This window comes from Cupressus sempervirens, chromosome 2 (assembly GCF_028749045.1).
Source record: "Cupressus sempervirens isolate cs-2001-9-10 chromosome 2, ASM2874904v1, whole genome shotgun sequence".
Taxonomy (NCBI): domain Eukaryota; kingdom Viridiplantae; phylum Streptophyta; class Pinopsida; order Cupressales; family Cupressaceae; genus Cupressus; species Cupressus sempervirens.
This window is the reverse complement of record NC_143119.1, coordinates 203,881,255-203,901,996: the sequence shown is the minus strand read 5'-3', so window position 1 is coordinate 203,901,996 and position 20,742 is coordinate 203,881,255. Positions and strand designations below refer to the sequence as shown.

At 36.0% G+C, this 20,742-nt stretch overlaps 1 protein-coding gene across 1 annotated transcript in view; it reads left to right on the top strand.

The window, feature by feature from the left end:
- Nucleotides 1-13,032, top strand: part of PGLCT (plastidic GLC translocator) — a 31,710-nt gene extending 18,678 nt beyond the window's left edge. The window contains exons 3-14 of the mRNA XM_089813173.1: nt 5,308-5,422; nt 5,694-5,761; nt 6,000-6,132; nt 6,256-6,355; nt 6,475-6,587; nt 6,698-6,791; nt 6,888-7,041; nt 7,288-7,434; nt 7,548-7,621; nt 11,969-12,057; nt 12,180-12,294; nt 12,402-13,032. Coding sequence (XP_089669299.1) covers nt 5,308-5,422; nt 5,694-5,761; nt 6,000-6,132; nt 6,256-6,355; nt 6,475-6,587; nt 6,698-6,791; nt 6,888-7,041; nt 7,288-7,434; nt 7,548-7,621; nt 11,969-12,057; nt 12,180-12,294; nt 12,402-12,584 — 1,385 coding nt within the window. The 3' untranslated portion in view covers nt 12,585-13,032. The remainder of the gene's footprint in view (nt 1-5,307; nt 5,423-5,693; nt 5,762-5,999; nt 6,133-6,255; nt 6,356-6,474; nt 6,588-6,697; nt 6,792-6,887; nt 7,042-7,287; nt 7,435-7,547; nt 7,622-11,968; nt 12,058-12,179; nt 12,295-12,401) is intronic.
- Nucleotides 13,033-20,742: the final 7,710 nt, after the last annotated feature.

Here is a 20,742-nt window from a genome sequence, read left to right as displayed (position 1 = left end):
AAAAACTCTATTTATACTTGCTAGGACAGTCTATGAAACATTCTAGATTATTACAAAATAGGAAAACCGACCCAAAGAGACTTTCTGCCAAAATGGCTTATAGAATACTCTAGATCAATATAGAATAGGTAAGAATGGCCCCACAATGATCTGAATGAATCCGAAGAAAAGATCTTATCCTAATGACGAAATCAGGATAAATTCTTCGTGCTGAAATCATGTCCAAAATATTTTATGTGGGTGCTCCTGCACCACCTATGTTCTTCCACAAAATCAACTGAAGTACTCTTAGACAGGAAATTTGGTAGCATGTTGTTTGTATATATTCTTGCTTTGTCTGGATCAAGGTCTATGTACAGATTCTTTGCTTGATTAGTTTCACACTTCCAATGATTACATGTGATCATGCAGATATGAGTAGTAAGATGTAATATGTCTGGTAAGAAGATTTATAGATGACACTTAAGATTGATCAGGCCAGTGAAATAGTAATAAGATTAATGATTATGGTTATGGAATCAAGCTTAATAAGCATTGCAAAGATCTTAATGTGGATATCTATCTTGACTTTAAATTTGACCGACTTTCTTTTAATTGTTTGAAAGGTAAAAGGTAAAGAGAAAGATAGAAAGGTAAAGAGAGTTTTTGAGGAGCCTCTAAGGGTAGCATTATCATAGCTGCAAGGTTTCATTCCTATGTGCATTGGTATAGGGGAAGAGCACAAGTTACCACCCATGTTTAAATAGCCACATGCTCCATGCACACCTAATATCCCAATTACTGTAATAACCCCAACCAGTTATAACTTCAAGAAACACCAAATTCTTCTCTAATTCACTTTGCAAGCAAGCTCAGATACCAATGTAATATTTCTTGCAATTCTGATTTTAATTTCCTGATTTTCTAATTTGAGAATTTTTTTCAAACACTTTGCACACAAGGGATATATTGCAGATCTAAATTCTGATTTCTTTCCAAAATGCCAAACTAAAAGAGATGCTTGCAAACTCCAAATGACTAACAATGGTGATGCAAATAGTTTTTGTATTTTATTGGAACATATAAACATGGGTTACAAATGAGAAAATATGCATCTTCAACAATAAGTCATTAGGGCAACAAATGATATAAAACTCTGATATAAATTAGATTACAACAGATTTTACAAACCCTACAAAGGCCCTAAATATCTACTCTCGAACAATGCAAAATGTAGTAGATAAAAACCTGGAATTGCTCCAAAAATATGAATTTTCCTATAGCAAGTCACTGTAGCAAATTATTGTAGCAAATCACTGTAGCAATGACACTATAGTAGCGTCACTATAGCAAAGTTACTATAGCAAGTTATTGTAACAGCGTCACTGTAGCAATATCCAACTTATCCTTACTCCACAAATCTGGCCTTAAGCCACAAATTTGGCACAATGAAAAGATTGATTTTCCTTCTCCAACAGTCGCAACCCTTCGGAAGATATTTCACCACCTCAGTTATGCAAATCAATGGGAGTGTTTGTTCCCAATGATCAATGTAGCAACTGCAGAAACCCTTGGCTCCACAAGTTATCCAGAAGAGTAGATTGCAATACATTTGATGCTCAACAATGAGGCTGCCCTCCCTATTTATTCTTTTCCTCCAATAGATGGGCCACCTTCTAAAATAATATTTAATTCCTCCTCCTAGAAGATTTTTTAAATTTATTTAATTAACTTTAGTCACTTTTAATTAAATTAATTAATTATAAAGTCACCTTTTAATTTTAATTTATTTAATGACTTAATAAGAAACTAATTTAATCAATTTCTCGTTATTTCTCCACTTAGCCTTCGGAGAATGTAAAGGCTAAGAACTCCAGTGAGAGGCTAAAAAGATGGGGACATTACAGTTACTAACTTTAAAGAAACCAAAAATATGATAACTAAAAGTCCATTAATAATTATATCATGTACAAATAGCTGCCCACTTGTATCCCCACTAATGCATATTTTGAATGACTACTAGGACATTGGTGCATAAGTATTGACAACTTTGGAACGACTGCTGGTGTTTACTGCTATGTCTGATAAATTACACACATGAAACAAGAATGAAGATGGCAGTGGTACCAGATATTGGAGTAAAATTTGTTTATTTACTTAAGAAATTATTACAGAGAAGAAGGTCAGAGATGGTTGGCCAATGGTTTTGGTTCATCTGATTATACCATACCACCTTTTTGATGATACACAACAAATTAAAAGGATTTCGGTTACCATGAGAAACACAACCATAAACCAACCACAACTTACAACTACCCAAGAGTGACAATCAACTTAATAATGATAATTGATACATTGCTGGATAACTCATACTATCAAATATAACAATAGGCATTGTACACTGACTACAATTGGGTTTTGGCAATTTTTGAGGTGGTTCTAGTGCATTGTTATTGGGGCATCTTTAAGTAGGTATTGGGTGATGCATTGAAATGACCACTTTTTTGACCCTTGTGCAAATAACAGCTTCCACAGCATGCGTGGTTACTACTCAGAAGCCAGAACAACAGCTATAAGCAGTTAGGTCTGTATACAGAGAGAACCAAAACAAAATTGTCAAAACCCGCTTTGTCGTTTACGATTTGTGTTTGTGTGAAGTTATCTATAATGGCTCCTGCTATGCTTTCCCTATAATTCCTTTTTCTGTAGATGCAATTGCCTGACTATAATTGAGGTCAAGAATAGGTTCTGAAGTTCTGTAAATATTTTACGAAGTTCTTTTTACTATGTGATTCAAATAATGATTTTTAGTTCTCTCTGAACTCTTTAATATCTCTCTTTCCACAGGTTTCAGCATATGTAAGAAGGTGTGACTAGAATTTCCTCTAGAATTTGTAACAATTTTTTGAATATCTCTCTGCACAAGTTTCGACATTTGTGAACAGGCAGGATAATCATAAATTTATCATGAACAAAGGTTTATTAAGGTGCGTTGGACAAATGAGTAAGCATGTTGAACATTCTAGTGTACTGAACCCAATTAATTTCTAGCTTTGTATACAAATTGTGGCATTTAATACTAGAGGACATGAAAAGACTAAGTAGATCTTCTGAATTTTGCGAAGTGTGCAGTGTAAGAAGCTTACATAGCACATTGTGTAGCCAATTGTGAAAAATTAGATGTTTTAGGCTTCACTTATGTGTTGGCCTAGACCTTATTCCTTGTGAAAATCTCTTATTGGCTCAAATTAGTAATTGCTTTGTGTGACAAAGTAATTGTTGGATCTAGAGCTTGAACATTTTGTGGCATACAGTCTGATAATATGAACTTATGAAGTTCTTCAAGGTGTAAATTCTGCAATAAGAGTTAGTTTGTATAGACTAAGGTCAAAGTTGTCTGAATGCCCTTCCATTTCTAACCTATGTACCGATTTGGATGCGGATACGGGATACGGGGAAAAAAATTGCAGATGCGGATGCGGGAGGAAGCGTGTATATATATATATACACAAAAACAAATCATTTGAATCTCAAAATCATATCTGCAACTTGAATTGGCCAGAATGTTTCTTAGCTTGAATTAGTTGCCCTTTCCTCAAGAACTACACTATATAAAGCATCCTTGTCTTCATGTCTACTATTTAAGAAGATGGCCTTAAATTCAAATACGTGATGCTTTTGCCACAGTATATGATATGACATCCTGATAAATTGTATGATCAACCTTGTATTTGCTATATTTTTCTTGTTGGAGTCTTGTAGTAGATTGCACATGGATTCCAAGCCATCTGAAGACCTTGTATTTCAATTCACTGTCAGACAAGTGGATAATATCCTTCGCTTCAGTCCCTGTGGTTTTTATATTTTATCCTGCATAAGAAAATATACTACTTCTTTGATGGTTACTATTCTATCATTTACATGGGTATATTAGCCACCTTTTTACTTCTTATTTAAGCTCTATGATTTTTCTATCTTATAAACTTTCTGCAGTCGAAGGCTTAGAAATTGAGTTGAACATAGTTTTATTATTTGTTTCAGTTATGTTCATAAGAAAGGATGGCAAAATTGGTTCAGGACATATCCCAAAAGATGTGGTCCCACACATTTTATCACCAGCTTATTTTCATAATTACTGTGCACAAGCATCAGAAGGATCTTCTGATTCTGGTACATTGTCAAGATATGATGATTATTGGTTAAATAGTGAGATGTCGTCACAAATCAAAGCAAAGCCAAGTGAAGCAGACCAATTAGTGTTAGGATTAGGTCCCATTCAGAAATCTTTTCGAAGGCTGTCTAGATTTGTGCCTTCATGAGTACTCACAAGCAACTCAATTAGTTTGGATTCCTCTGGATGCGTCCGGATTCCCTGCAGGTGCTGGCTGGAAGCCAGCCACAGGCCTCCGGATGCATTTGACTTCAGATGCATCCATAGGCCTGTGGCTGGCTTCCGGCCAGCACCCGCAGGGAATCTGGACACATCTAGAATCTGCATATATCTGATTCTGAATCCAGCTGAAATGGGGACAAATCGGTAACTTAGTTTCTAACTTCCCTATAAATCCTCATCTCGATGGTCTTTAATATTCTGGCAGTTATGATTTTAATTGTATCCTTAGCCTACATGATATGCTTAAATAATAAAATGTAAGCAGTCCTTTATTCTCATTATTACTTTCTGATTCCATATGTCCTCCCAAAATTTGGCCTTACTGCTCTCATTTTATTTATTGGAAAGGAATGACATATGATTTGTGAATAGTATAGTTCTAGTGGGCAGGTGTATTAACTCAAAATGTTGATGCACTTTTTTCTACGTACCAAAAGTGACATTTTATGTGAAAATCCAGTGCCAGTGGTGGCTCTTGTTGACAAATAAAGTTGATATCTAAGTTGTATTTAAATTTTAAAAATTAAAAAGTAAAAAATTCATTGTAATTCCGCTTCTAGTATTGTTCTAGATTTCTCAGGCTAATAGTATTACAGCTCTGAAAAGCAGGATTCAACACCTGCTAACGTTTTTAAATGACTTTCTTGGCTTTTAAAGTTATTCCTTATTTTGTGTACTCTAAATGAGAAAAATGAGAAAAAAAGTTAATTCTGGAAAGAGATTGATGATATGTTTGTCTCACCTAGGGAATTAAGGTTCAGCAATAGATGCTCTCTGTGGTTGAATGTGACGTTGTATCAGATTGTTTATGTTGCTCGTTGTTGACTTTGATTGATGATGTCTATTTATTTATTATTTTTCTTTGTAGGCATATAGGAATCACTTTGATGATCCCAAATATTAATATTGACATAATTCATTATGGAGCAATGCAGATGGAGATTTGGAGTCAACAGCTTCAGGAAAGGTTACGAGTCCATCTTCAGGAACTGTTCTGCCGTTTGTTGGCATTGCATGTTTGGGAGCCATTTTATTTGGTTACCATCTTGGGTATGTTATGACTATGACTAAAATTAAGAACGCACAAGATTATAAACTCAGCTATATCTAAACTGGAATTATGGGAATCTTTTTCATATACCTTAATGCTTTGGCATTGTGTAGAAGTAGCTGGATGTTTTATTTAGGAGCTGGTTCTATGATTCTGTTAAAACACAATGATTAATTGTGTTAAAACACTATTTACAAAATATGCATTATCCTGAAATTCAGGAAAATATAAATGCCAGTTTTTGTGATGGTAGTTTCTTCTGAATTACAGTGTAGTTAATGGAGCACTTGAATATCTTGCAAAGGATCTTGGATTTGCCGAAAATACTGTTTTACAAGGTTTGTGTGTATACATGTTTCTTTGTCCCAGTTCTTCAACATAGAATACAGTATTGTGAAGCATGATCTATATAATTGTTTCTGAATATATTTTATAAAGAAAAACAATTATATTTCCATTTAGTCATGCATGCTTTTGAATATCACGAGTGGAGAATCATATTAATCTGAGTCCTAACTATTTCTAATTTATACAGACTGGTGTTAGTTTCTACTTAAACAAGTGTAATTTTTCTAGGTTGGGTGGTCAGCACAACACTTGCAGGTGCTACTGTTGGGTCTTTTACAGGAGGTGCATTGGCTGATAAATTTGGCCGAAAGAAAACATTCCAACTTGATGCAATACCTCTCATAGTTGGTGCTTTCTTAAGGTTGACCATAGTTAATTTTGCTGCTACTGATTGTTTACTTTTAGTTTGTTAATGATCTTTAAATGTCGAAAGGTGAGAAAAGGGATGTCCTTGCTGACATGAAATAAAATATATGTTATTCAGTGCCACAGCACAAAATGTACAAGCAATGATTATTGGTCGTTTGCTTGTTGGAGTTGGTATTGGCATCTCTTCCTCTTTGGTTCCACTATATGTTTCAGAGGTATGGTTTATCAAAAATTGAGATTTAATAATTTATATAAATTGCTGGATGTTCCGAAATCTTTCCCAGCCAATGACTGTATGGTTGACATCGTCTATTATTTGATAACTTATTTGCAGATATCACCTACTGAGATCCGTGGTGCACTTGGATCTGTTAATCAACTTTTCATCTGTGTCGGTATATTGCTTGCTTTAGTGGCTGGATTACCCTTGGCTGGAAACCCAATATGGTACTCGTCTTATTTTTTGCATAAAATAATATAATTTACTTTTTCCCTATCTATATTTATTGAGGGATTTGATATTTATATAATTTCTTTTGGTTTGTGTTGAAACTCAGGTGGCGGACTATGTTCACTGTTGCTACTGTGCCAGCAATCCTTATGGCATTGGGAATGATATTTGCCCCTGAAAGTCCTCGCTGGCTCTTCAAGGTCTGATGTTTCTTGGAGGATCTTTTAATGCTTCATTTCTATTTTTGATGAACTCCTGAAAATGAGTCTACAACCATTCTTTTTACAACTTCACAGCAAGGCAAAATAGCTCAGGCTGAATCTGCAATCAAGACACTTTGGGGCAAAGGAAAGGTAGAAGAAGTCATGGCTGACTTGAGAGCAGGTAGCACAGGTTCTGTGGAGGAGGATGCTGGGTGGTTTGACCTCTTTAGTAAACGCTATTGGAAAGGTATAGTTCTATATACTAGCCTGCATATATTTTGGGAGAATTTTGTAATACATGTAGGATTTGGAGTAGACTTTGGGAAAAAAGATATTGCTTTGACTGTGTTATTTTGTTTCGCGCTATGTTCTGCAAGGCAATAATATTTAATTCCTTGATAACAAAATTACCAGAGTAGTTTTTCTGCAATCCCAAATTTTGAAGATGAACAACTGCCTGGTTAATCTGATTATTTTCACTTTTGGACTACAGTGGTCAGTGTTGGAGCAGCACTCTTCTTGTTTCAGCAACTGGCTGGTATAAATGCAGTTGTCTACTATTCCACAGCAGTGTTTCGGAGTGCTGGCATTGCCTCTGATGTTGCTGCAAGTGCTCTTGTGGGTGCTTCAAATGTCCTCGGTTAGTTTGGTCCTTCAAAGTGCAGCTTTGCTTAATTAAATCTTAATGCTGTCTATGAAATGTAATGGATCTAAATTCTGATTTTGAATTGAACTATACTTTGAGTGTTCCAGGTACAGCTGTTGCCTCTTCCCTAATGGACAAACAAGGAAGGAAGAGCCTGCTTATTACAAGTTTTACGGGAATGGTAAGTCTTATGGCACATCATGTTTCTATTATGTTGAAAATTTATTTGACATATGCAATGCCATGTCTCTTTCCTTTTACTTCAAGAATTCCGTAAATTTTATGCAGAGAGTAGTAAGCAAAACTGTAAATATCACATTTTTAGTATCTTCTCTACATTATTGAAACATTTTTAAAAAAGAAATAGGGAACTATCTTAAACTGTTATAACAAACAAGCCAGAAATAGGGAACTATTGTGATTTTTATGTGAGTTGTTGATCCATGAGAAAGTTGTATGTATTAAGGTCCCTCAGGGCAGCTTCTGTGCAGAGGACTCCACCTCCCCACCCTATTTATCTTACGAAGAGGGTGTCTTCATCTATTCATCACGAACTGGCCTTGTGAAGAAGAATGGAGATAGTTATAGCACATAACATCACCAAGATCCATAACCTCTGATAGGTTGCATTTAGCTGAATAGTTTCCCTCAAAGAATGGAGAATTTTCACCCACAAGTGTGAAGCCCCCAACAACACATCTTGAGAGATTCGATGATCATCTCCAACCAGATGCCAAAGAATAAAAGAATGGCCAAGAGTACAAGCAACATGAAGAAATGAAGTCTTGATAGGAGCCTTTCCCCATCGAAAAGAAGATACATGCCAACAAGCTTGATTCCACACCTCCCACCAAAAGTGCCAAATATGCCTAGTGAATGAGCACTGAAAAAAGAGATGAGAGACGGTTTCTTTACTATGACACAAGACACACATCAAGGGGCCCTGAAAGCCTCAATTATATAAATTATCCAAAGTAAAACACTGACTGTGGATCATCGACCACATGAAAAAAATGCATTTGGGCCATGAAAACTTGTATCGAACTTGATTTCATCAAGGAACTTGAATGTCTCCAAAAATTTGCTGTACCACTCAACATACCCTGTAGAAACATAAACTTCCTAGAAAAATCACTGCTAGCCCAAGCCAAAACATCATTACAAGCCAAGTAGTGCATTCCTGAGACTCTAGAATCTGAGCCAGCTCTTGCTATTTTCCTCAGATCCTATGGGAGGCCATTCAGAAGGATGTTTTCAGCGAAAGCGAATTGCCAACACACAATTATAGGCAATCTTATAGTGATCAACAATGTCCCAGCTTGCAACAGTAAAGGAATCGCAAGGGGCCTGAAGGTGGGGATGAGTAGAAAGGATGGAAGGATGTCCATCCCAAGAGTCCAACCAAAAAAAGAGCTTGAGATCTCGTATAACAGATTCGAATAGGACCATTATTTACTGAGCCCCATGTTTCATAGTGTTCCAGGTCATAGAACCTTTTCCCACTAAAGAAAAGCGGGGAACATCAAACACATTAACACCTGGAAGATACTAAGGGTGAGAATACGAACCCAAAGCTGATTCTGGCTAGTAAACCTGTGCAATATAAGTTAGCAGCGAGAACTTGCCCATTTAAAATAATAGAATGTAAGCCAAGGCTCCGCTTATTCTTAAATATGCACATAGTTTCTGACTTAACAAGGCTCCATTAGCAGTTGCTAAATTCCCACACCAAAGGAATTGTCGAGAAAGGTTGTCAAATTACCGAAGAAAACACATGGTAGCAGCCTGAACAAAACACCTGTATATAGGAAGAGCTTAAATAGAGTCAAATGAACAGCAGTAGATAACCAACAGTGAGTTCAATGATTACCTGTCTGACACAGCTTGTCAAGCAAAATCTGCCAAGAGGATCTAGGATGTCTATCAACAGTAAGAGGAATGCCCAAATAAACAAAGGAAAGAGACCCAATCTGGAACCGCAGCATGTCAGCAATACACTTCTGAATGGCCTGAGGGGTATTGAAGAAGAAAATGGAGGATTTATGCTCATTGACTTTCTGAACTGAAGCTGCAGGTTCAGCTTCTCGAAGACGAACCAATCCCATAATTGTCGTGTCATCCACAAACTGGATATGTGAGAGCTGTGGCAAGCCATTGCCCCATTTCCATCCATGAATCAAGCCCTGAGCAGCGCAAAATTTTAGGAAACAGCCCAGACTCTCAGCCAAAATAATAAATAGGTGTCGGGAAAGAGTATCCCCTTGATGAAGGCCTCTGGAAGCACCAAAAGGTTCTGAAGGTTCTCAGATCTCCATTCACAATAACCGAAAAAGAAGCAGAAGTAACACAACTCATAGTTCAACTCATAGTAACACAATATGAACTTTGTGACTTCATCTGATTATACAGGTTTTAATACAAGTTGTGGTAGTTCTGATACAAAATGGAAGTATGATATTCCCTATCTCACTTACTTCCCAACCCTATGAAAACACTATAAGAAGTTAAGAAGCCATTCTCCTTAGGATTGAGAAGTCATACATGCAAAATTACTAACTGGAATATCATATATAATTCAAAGCATGGAGTCTAAAACTAGCATCTTCTTTTTTCCCTTTCATTCAGACCAAAAATATAGTAAAATAAGAAAAAAGGACAAAACAACTATTGTACACAAAATCAGATTTTCAGTTGTGAATATTACTTCTCAATTTTCTACCTTGAGTGTTGTGTCGCTTGTGGTCACCATCATAGCAGGTGTCTCTAAGGTGTAAAAGAGTACATATATCTCTTTGATTTTTGAACATGTTGAACCATAGTAACGAGAATCACGGCAATTCATGCAATTCTGCGGTTTGATTCAAGCTATGGACGATTTTTTGTGAATTGGTGAATCGAATCGATGATTTCTTGGCTTTAATTGCCATGAATCACATGAATCGCCATGAATCCGCTGGAACAATCGGGAAGCCCAATTGGGTAGCTTAAAAGCATAAAAAAAATACAACTTTTTCAATGATTTGTTTTCACATTTCTCTTTCTTGTAACTCTGAAAGGCCTTCTATTTGTTGAGTATGACAAAAAGAGAGGAAAAGTGAGAGATAGACTTGAGCTAGAGCAGATAGACTTGTCGTTTAATTATGTTTATAGATAGACATATGTTTCATGGATCTTCATCTTACATACATTTGTGATTTGATGTCATTGGTTTTATGGATCATCATCTTACATACATTTATGATTTGACAACATTTATAATTCTATATATCTATGTCGTGATTCATTATGATCCTATGATTTCTATTTACTTAAGCTAAAATTAATATTTTACATATGTGATGGATTTATCATTTATGTTCCTTATTTTTGTATGTTAGATTTTATTTGATGATGTTATAGTGTGTTTAAGTTATATTCAATAAATGGTGTATGAAATAAGTTTTAAATTGTTAAAATCTCTAAATTTCAAGGGTTTTTAAAATTTGCTGATTTCATAGCCGATTCAATTCTGATTCTGATTCATGGCTGATTTGCGATTCAATTCGGCCTTGCCAATTCCGATCCGATTTTGATTCATGTTACTTTGTGTTGAACACTTGCATGAACCCAACTGTTCATATCATATCACTAATTTATAGTATTACAGTTCAGCACATCCTTTACTCTCGGGGTCTAGTATAGTAAAACTATCAAATAGAAACAAGCATGGTGGAGACACCAAATAAGATACATAAAGTAGGCAATTTTCAGGACTACTTTATGAAATAGTGGGAGGATTGGTGTTTGTGTAAGTAGCTAATGAAACAGTAGGTGGAGGAACAGACAGCTCTGGTTGAGGATGCTGCTCTTTGGCTGTAAACTAAGGCTAGAAATTCACACAGAATCAGAAAAATTGAGGCCTGTAAATCTAGCAACATCTATGTGCAATTGTAGATATTGTTAAATCTCATCTACACATTTTGTTCTTTACTACTCTTTGTTTGTATGATATTTATAGCCCAATTTTTATTTTATTTTTTATTTTTATTTATTTCTAACTTGTGTATGACAAAACCTTATCCAGAGTTTCAAGCTTGAATCATCAGATTGTACAAGAGTAAATACTGGTCCAAAATTTCAATCTGCAGTATATGGAATTCTAGATTCCACAGTTGTGCTTGTTTAATGCTGTTCTTCCCCGTGCCTGCATTTGTATAGGGCTATAGCCTATGGTTTTTTCCGCAAGGGACAGGCCAATCTGGCTGCTTCTAAGTCTGGGTCTGTAATGAAATTGAAGTAAAATTAATAGAACATTTTTTATTTGTTTGGTAGTGGTTCATTGGAAAAAGCAGACAGAACAGTGTCCTTTAGCATTCTCCTTCAAACAGAGGCGTATCTGAAAGAATTAGTCATTTTTTTAGTTTATAAATATTAAATGTGCGCCATGTGTTACTGAAGTATGGCATATAATCATAAGTCATGAAATGAATACTCTTTGTTATGATATATTGCTATCCAGACATTCATATTAGTCTGAATTTTTTTCCAGGCTGCCTCAATGCTGTTGCTTTCTTTATCACTTTCTTGGAAAGTACTGGCACCATTCTCTGGAACTCTCGCTGTTCTTGGGACAGTCTTGTAAGTACATAGGTTTTCTGTAAATAGCAATGCAAAGAATGTTTTATTTCTTGAAACCATATTTTCAAAATTGATCACACTTATCATCACAAGATTTGTTCTGAATGTGCCATTTTTTACAGGTATGTCTTATCATTTTCATTGGGAGCCGGCCCTGTTCCAGCTCTACTTCTCCCAGAAATATTTGCATCGCGTATTCGTGCAAAGGCTGTTGCCTTGTCTCTTGGAATGCATTGGGTAGGATTTTGCACTTCTCTCATGGCATAAAATGAAGTTTAAGTTATTATTTGTAATATCATTTGAAAGATTGACCCACATTTTTAACTGCTTATGTGCTATGGCAGGTTTCAAACTTCATCATAGGTCTGTATTTCCTGAGCGTGGTTAACAAATTTGGAATAAGTAAAGTTTACTTAGGATTTGCTTCCGTCTGCTTCCTTGCTGTTATCTATGTCATGAATAATGTGGTGGAAACTAAGGGCCGCTCCCTGGAGGAAATTGAGCGTGCTCTCTCTACTGCGGCTTAGACAATTTATGGTAGGAAGAGTGGTACTCTTGTTAAGTTTGGTGGAAGTTGGAAATCGTTGCAGTGTTCAACCTTGCCCTCAGATTGATCAATTTCAACAGGTGGAGTTAGTCATTTTGTAGAGGGATCTTTAGGAGGTTTTATTTAAAAAATCTCTGACGTAGTTAGGATTGCACTGAGTTTCAAGAATAAGGTATTTTCTACCAAGTGTATCCCTGCTTTTGGTAGAAACAAGACTGTGATACAGTTCATATGCGGGAACCCTTGTTGGATCTAAAATCCGTTCTTGTACAAGAGTATTCAGATTAAATGGGGCAATGGTGACTCTCAGATGGTAATTTGTATGAACTTTAAGCGACATAAAATCATGTTTTTGTAAAGATTGTCTACTTCAAATATTTGCAAAATTGAACATTGAATGCAAAATATGGTTGAATAGATTTTTTCCAGAGATGTGTTGTAGCATGGTACTCTTTGTTGGCTGTTGAAAACGGTAAAAATAACTGGATGCATGATCTTACAACTTACACAAACAAATAATATTGCACAGTTATTCATCACCATGTTGCATTCAAATTATTAGGAAAACAAGCGATGGCATAAGAAGGGTTTAAGTAATCAGATGCCACAGCCCAAGTATTGTTCCAGGTTTACAATGCTAGGAAGCAGACTTTGGGGTGATCCAGTATGGAGCAGTATCACTTCAATTTTCAAACATAAGCAGCCTATCTGTGTCATAATACGTTACATCGGTGGAGTATCCTAATGCGAGTCATTAATACAACAATACTAATATAGCGAAGCGTGAGGTGTATCATTAATTTACCGAGTCAGTGAAGATTATAGTTGTTAGTATTAGTATTGGGTCTAAATTCAATTTGTACCATATACAATTATGATTATTTAGTTGAAATTGATTCAATTTTTGGAACAAATCTGATGGACGGATGAGTTTGATAATGTAAATTGTGTTTCTTTTTTTTCAAAATATTTTGTTAATAGTAAATATTTGTTTATGATCGTGTATAGTTGTGGTTGATCATCTTAATGTAATTTTATTTTTCTGATTCTTTTGTTTTAAATTTTTTGATTGGCCCAAGATAGTTCAACAAGACTCTCGGAGGGGAGTGGTTGCCCAATTTATTGGAAGGTTTGTGAGGTAAGTGGTAGTTGCCAACGGGCAACACATATTGTGGGGTATTAACAGTTCAATTTTTACAAGCATTACCAAATTATTATATTATTATATATGTATAAAATATATAAATATAAATGAAGCGTTCAAAGACAATGTGACAATGTTATATAAAAGGTAAGTTGATGGTTAAAATAGAAGTCATAGGACACACATAGAAACAAACTGACTGACTGGTCAATAATGGATTTAAAAAATGAATGCATATAGATAGTTTTTTCGTAGAAGTGCACGGTGAAGCTGTAGCATACAAGTTGATGCTCTGAAGTTAATATATGCACATAAGCCATAAAAATTGGAATGGAGGTTGTGATAGTGAGTTGACATGTATTATTTTCGTATCAAGCGGTTAAAGGCAATCAATTATTTTTTAGAGACGAAAGCTTTGATAGTCCTCATTAGATCTCCTTTTCTACGTTAAAAGAGGTTGTAATTAATTGTATAAGTGAAAATTTCAAAATTAATGGAATCAGTCTTTTGTATATCTCACAAAGAGCCTATCATGGATCAAATCTTGTTGAGTGCAAGGTCTCGACATCTAAAAGGGATGAGGTTGGGATCGTGCACCGAATGAATTTGGATACCCCTCAGTCCTTGGTTTTTAACCAAAGAGACTAGGCAAAAAAGTTGAATATCCAAAAAAAAAAAATTTAAAAATATATTCGCTAAATTTTTAGTTTGGATTTTTTTTTAATCTTCTTAATTAATTTTGGAATTTTTTTAATTATATTTTTTAGTTATACTATTTTTCTTTTCTATACTTTATTAGTTTTGTCGTATCTATTCAATTTATGTTTTCAATTAATAAGATTTCAAAAGTTTAATAAAATTTCAAATATTTTGCATCTTTTCTTTACTTCAAAATATTTTATAAGCCATAATTTTTACTAATTCTATTGACCTAATTTTGGTAGGGATAAAAATCATTTTTTCTTATTAATAACACTTTTATGTCATGTATTAATAACATGCTTTATCTTTTTACAATTACCATGTTTTAAAATGTCATTTCATTAATCACAAATTTATGTCATTCATTAAATAACTTTTTTTTGATGAATAGATCGTTTCCATTAAATTAAAACTTTAAAGATACATATTCACAAAAAAGGGGCAGGGGGATATAGGATCACCTTGTGAGTTCAAATGGCCTTAGATTGGAGATCAACTATTCATCTCAAAAATATATAAATGGAAATTAAAAACTTCAAGCTACAAGAGCATTGCTAGTCGAAGGAGGGTCTTTGTCATTAGAATCCCATAAGTCCTTGGGGTTAGTGGTTGGCTTAGGGGGAGCCCAATCGTCAACAGCAACATCATCTTTATCTTTATCTTCCATGGCCCTTGAAGGAGAAATGACTAAATCTAGTTAGGGGAACACCTACTTAGGGTCACAGTGTGCAGCTGGCCAACCGACAACAGCAGTAGGGGGAGCCATCGGGGACCAGCTTGAGCCTACCCTCTGAGGAGGCGAGGCCAAGCGGCGATGCCCACCAAAGCCATCACTGGGAGAGCAGTGACGAGGTTGCGACTTGGGGGTCTATGAGAAGCAAGCATACTTTCTCTGGCCTCTCCGATGACCACGAGGAGTGCGGTCATCAAATAAAGCATTCAGAGGTACTCGGGCAACCATACAAGGGGCATTTCCCCAGTGAGCAAGTAGCTCCTCTAGGTGAGCCACTTCCAACGCGACTTTATCAGTTTGTATTTGAATCTGCATCATGACACTAATTACATATATGTGCTTTAGAGTACATAACAACATAAATATTAAGAAAGCTATGAGAGAAAATAACATCATTGCAATCCTTCCAAAGTGTGTATAATATCTCCTTTCTGAAAGCATGCCAAAGCTGGGCATATATAAAGGGGAGTCTGGGAGCATCACCTAGAACCACCATATGCCAAATGAAAGCCTCAGGATGAAAAGGCCTGAAGAAATAAAAAACCCAGAGCCAATAATTTTGACCTTTTTTGCAAAACCAAAAATATGTAGAAAGCACTCAGTTTGGTGACAAAAAGGGCATTTGGGATCAGGAATCCCTAGATGACGGAGTCGAGGACCTAAAGGCAAGCCTTGGAAAAGGAGACACCAGGCGAAGTAAGCAATCTTTGGCTTAGTGATAGCATGCCAGATAGTGTCAAATCTAAGACTCCAAGTCTTATGCGAAGAATGCAAATGCCAACGCTGATTGAGGGTATCATCCATCAGAAGATGGGGCACTAGCCACCTATACCCTAGCCTGGGCTTGTAACTGGTCATTGGAGTGGCAGGGTACTATTACCATTTTTTGTCCCCCGCCAAAGATTTGAATTCGAATGTCCACCTGCCAACGACCACTTCCCAGCTTTATATTATTTTAATGCCCTAGAAATATTGAAAAATAAATGATAAAAAACCTTATGATATTTTTTGTTTTGTTTTCCACCAGCCTGCATCCTATCCTGTCATTGGATCTTCTCAAGATCTACAACACTTGCTATATCGCCAAGAAAAGTTGCTCGATAGATATGCATAGCGACATAACGCTTTGTCGCCACGTGTCTCAGCTAGCCCAGTTTGGCAGAGGTGGTTCGATTCTTCGACGCTGAGTTTGGATAAGGTCACTGGCGCTCGCTACCTCGCTATCAGAAAAACTATACATCTTACCGTTAGCGAGATAGCGAGGCGTCATGAAATTCATGGCAGGTGGGTCCGTTTTCTGATGTGACATCGCCGAATTTTTTGATGACCCATCAAAACTCGCTAAGTCGCTGCCAGTAAGTTTACGATTTTCTCCGGTAGCGAGTTAGCGACCAACCTAAAAAATGAAAACACGACAGGGTTGGGAAAGGGATGCCAGGGTGGACATGGTGACTGTGCTGAGGCGTGTGTCAAATGGTTGACAAGCGTTTTGTGGGCCCTGTTCCCTTTGCGAGCTGCAAGGCGTAGGGCTGCTTGACAAATTTTATGGTACTTTCAGGGTCGTCAGATGGTGGCAGATCAATGGTCCTTGCTATTTCGCTGTAGAAAGATGCTCAAGAGATATACATAGCGAGATAGCGATTTGAGGACACGTGTCCTCGTGGGTCTAGGAAGGTAACGCTAAGTGTTAAACAGTGGAGGCTGGCAGCTGACGGTTACATCACGGTCAGGATTGCAGGTTGGCGTGGTTAGTCATAAAAGAGATGATCAACCTGGGAAGACTTTGCAGGGTGGCAAAAAGATAAAAGACTGTTGGTCCACGTGGCTCATCCCAGTGCCAGGATAGGTTAACTTGCTGACTTTGCTGATCCATACACCAAAAAATGACAAGAAATCGCAATTTGATCTTTGTAATCAATCCCAACCAACCCAGAATGAACGCGAGACAAAGGGGAGCACTCCACCGCCTCTAGTAATCCATCTACCTGGTCAGAGCACAATTATGGCGCCATTTCTGTCTTCTCGAGACATTATTTGACATAGAAGATCAGATATCATTTCCCTAGATCCGTATCCATGATCAAATTTTCCCCATGATTGTTCTCTGTAGGACTTCAATGCAGTAGTTGAGGAGTAACTTTAGTTGGAGGACATCCCAGCTATGCCTGAACTATAAAGGCAATTTTTGTGAATTTTGAAAAGGTCGAAACATTCTCTGTTGTTCTTTGCTGTCGCTCTACAACTCTAGTGTGAAATTCCCCTTGCCTATGAATTGCATGAATTCTGCCTTATCTCCTTCAGTCATTGGTATGAAAGTGTAAGAATTCTTGCCTCTCACTGATGTTTTGTGGAAATTAGTAATCTACATGACTATATCTCCATGGATCCATGAATGATAATATAAGTGAATATCCCTTTCCTAGTGTTATTCATCTTGGTCTTCTGATCTGGGTGTGATTATTTGATTAAAGCAAGTCTGAATGTGTATATCCTTAGTTTCATTCTAGTTCAATAGTGCATATATGGGCAGAGTTTGGTTTGAACACGCTATTTTGGTGCATCACCTCTTTAGATTAGATTAGGCAGATTTGCTTTCATGCTCTCCTTCTCCCTTTTCCCTTTCAAGAGTAGCTAGGTGCATCCTGATAGTAAGAGGAAGCCAACCTTCTCCGGAGACTCAACCTCATAGTTCAAGTCCCATAGCTTGGAGGTTGTTTCCATGTTTCACTAGGTTGTCCTCATGCATAGGCTTTGGACAAGGGTGCAAACCTAAGTGACAACAGGTACCACTTCCAATCTTTCCACCAAGGGTGGGATGAGTGAATTCCAAGCTTGTGTAACAACTTTTTACAATGGGTTAATTATATATATTTTTTCTATTAACTTTATTTTGACTTGTGCATTTTTATAAATATCAACTTAATTTCAAATTAGTGGTTATTCTTTCTCCCATCTTCAAATTTTTTTGGTTGATTTTATATTTTAATAGATTTTTATCACAATCCAACTACAAAGAATAATTTCAATAATAGTGCATGCACAACTTGTTTAAATGACATATTTCTAAGAAGCCCTCTCTATAGGACCGAAGTCTAAGCGCTTACAATTTTTTTGGCTCAAATTACAATGCCCTACACATTTTTGAAGATCTAAATGTGTTGCACCATTGACATGAACTTTGATGCTTTGCGTCACTTATTTTCTAGTTCATGGACATGTTAAGATCATATTCATTCATTCTTTTATTGGTGTTGCAATAAGAAATGAACTTTATTTCTTTTCTTAGTAAACATATAAGACTTAACTATATTTTCTTAGCAATTGAGCTTTGAAAATCTGAAGCATAAGTTTTGTTCCACATCAAATTAATACATAAAATGTTATAATTTTTTAAAAGCTAATACTAATAAACTATAAAATAATAATTACCCTTACCTATAAAGCAATATTCAAATACCCCAAGACGTGATAAGTATGCATTTTCCTCTCAGATGAAGTGTCCAAAATAATACTTGATTTTGGTTACAAATGGAAATTACCATAGGACTTTCAAATTAAGGTTGGGGAATTTTAGCTAATTTTGAATTTTCTCATGGAAATTTTGGCAAGTGAAAAATCTTTAAATCAAGTCAAAATGACCTCCACAAAGAACCATCTTTATTATTAAGAGAACTAATACTTCTAGTAGACTCTTCCAATTGATTGACATGCTTCAAGCATAATGTTGAAATTTGAGAAAAAATCACTATTTTGTGATTGAAAACAAAATGAAAAATTCCTCTGAGCACTACACAGTGAAACATTCCTTGGTTGCTCCTGACGATTCTGAGGCTGAGGCTAGATCCGTGCCGGTGACTGAGAAGGATGCTTTGGTGGATCTTTCCTTGGATGCTTCTAAGGACTTTGTGGCTGAGGATTGCGTTCTGTTCGAGCCGGTGGTGGAGGTGGATGCTTTGGTCTCTTCCCCTGGTTCGGATGTCCCTCCTAGGGGTCAGGCGTCTTCTGATTCTCTCACGGAGGTTGGTGTGGCTTCTACGTCCCCTGGGTTCCTCGGGTCTTTGTCTTCTAAGGTGTGGGTTGCTGAGGCTGCGAAGATTGAGGACGGTTGGATCGCGGTTAAGCGGAAGAAGAATTTTTTTTCTTTTGCCCCCCCTTTAGATAGGGTCCTTCGGTCGGGTAAGGGAAAATTCATATCAAAAGGAAAATCCTTTGTTTCCTTATGTTGACCGATTTTTTGTATTGGTGAACTGGTTGCTTTTCTGGTTCGTTGGTTTCTGGTCTGGGAGGTTTTTTAGGTTGCTATTCTAGTCTGTTGACCTTCCAGGTTCCAGTACTGTTTTGGTTGTTTTTTTTGGTCTCATCTGTTGGTCTCAGGTCCCTGTTTAACCTGGTTTAGTTGTTTTGCTGGTTTCAGGTTTCTTTTTAACCTGGTCGTGCTTAATGGTTTATCTTTCTCTTAGATGTAACGGGTTTTGAGGCCCCTTCAAAACTTGCTTTTACCTTAATCTAAAACAAAATGAAAAATAAAAGTACAACTTAATTTATTGCACTGTCAGAAGTACATAAATTTACTTATTACATTGCTTTGTCTGTCCACGTTAGCACTTCAATGTGCACATGATAAGAAGAGAAAGGGACGATTAATAAACATAGCCAACTACAGGTAGGGGTAACAACCGAGTAGCTACCCATGATAACTTCACACAAATACAGTTCCTAATTCATACATTTCAGTGAACCTTTGTAGGTGAGTGAAGAGCTTAAAACTAACCTTTTGGCTTTCTTGCATTTATAAAACTCTCCATTGGATTCATAGAGCGCAAGGTGGTCTAAAAGAGCCATTTAAAAATGTTTTCCAAAAACTCACCACTAAGATCCCCCAATAGTTGCTCACCCAAAAAAAAGTGTTTTTTGCACAAATCGACCAATCAACAACCAAGAAAATTAAAAAAATGATCAACTATTAGTATATGTGTGATCAATTATTAGTAAGATGTTGAAGCCAAGATTAAATTATAACTATTATTAAGTGTTATAATTAATTATTAAGCTCAAGTAGCCTTTTTAAATTCATTTTATTATTATTTATAGTTTATAGCTTTAAATGGTGAAAAGTTTGATAAACAAAAAAGTATAAACCAAATGGATCAATTTTTAAATTTTTTAAAATTCTTGTTTATAGTTTTTCTATTAGTCTTGGTAGTTTTCTATGGGTGATTATGTAAAAGAAAAAAAATTCTTGAGTAATTATATAAAATCAAAATAATGATGGGTAGAGTTGAAACATATATGGAACCTTGTGCAAAAATGTTTTAAAAAATGTGAAATAAAAATGTTAATTTTTTTAAAATAGAATTTTTATAGAATTTTTAACTATAAAACTTATCTTAACATAAAAGAAAACTAATATATATAATTCAAATAAATTAGTTTAAACTAATATTATAAATTTATTTAAACTAAATGAAAAACATAGTACATGCTTTTCACTAAAATAATGTATACTATTAGCAATTCAAAATAGCCCACAATTTAATTGGACATCACAAGTCTAAAATA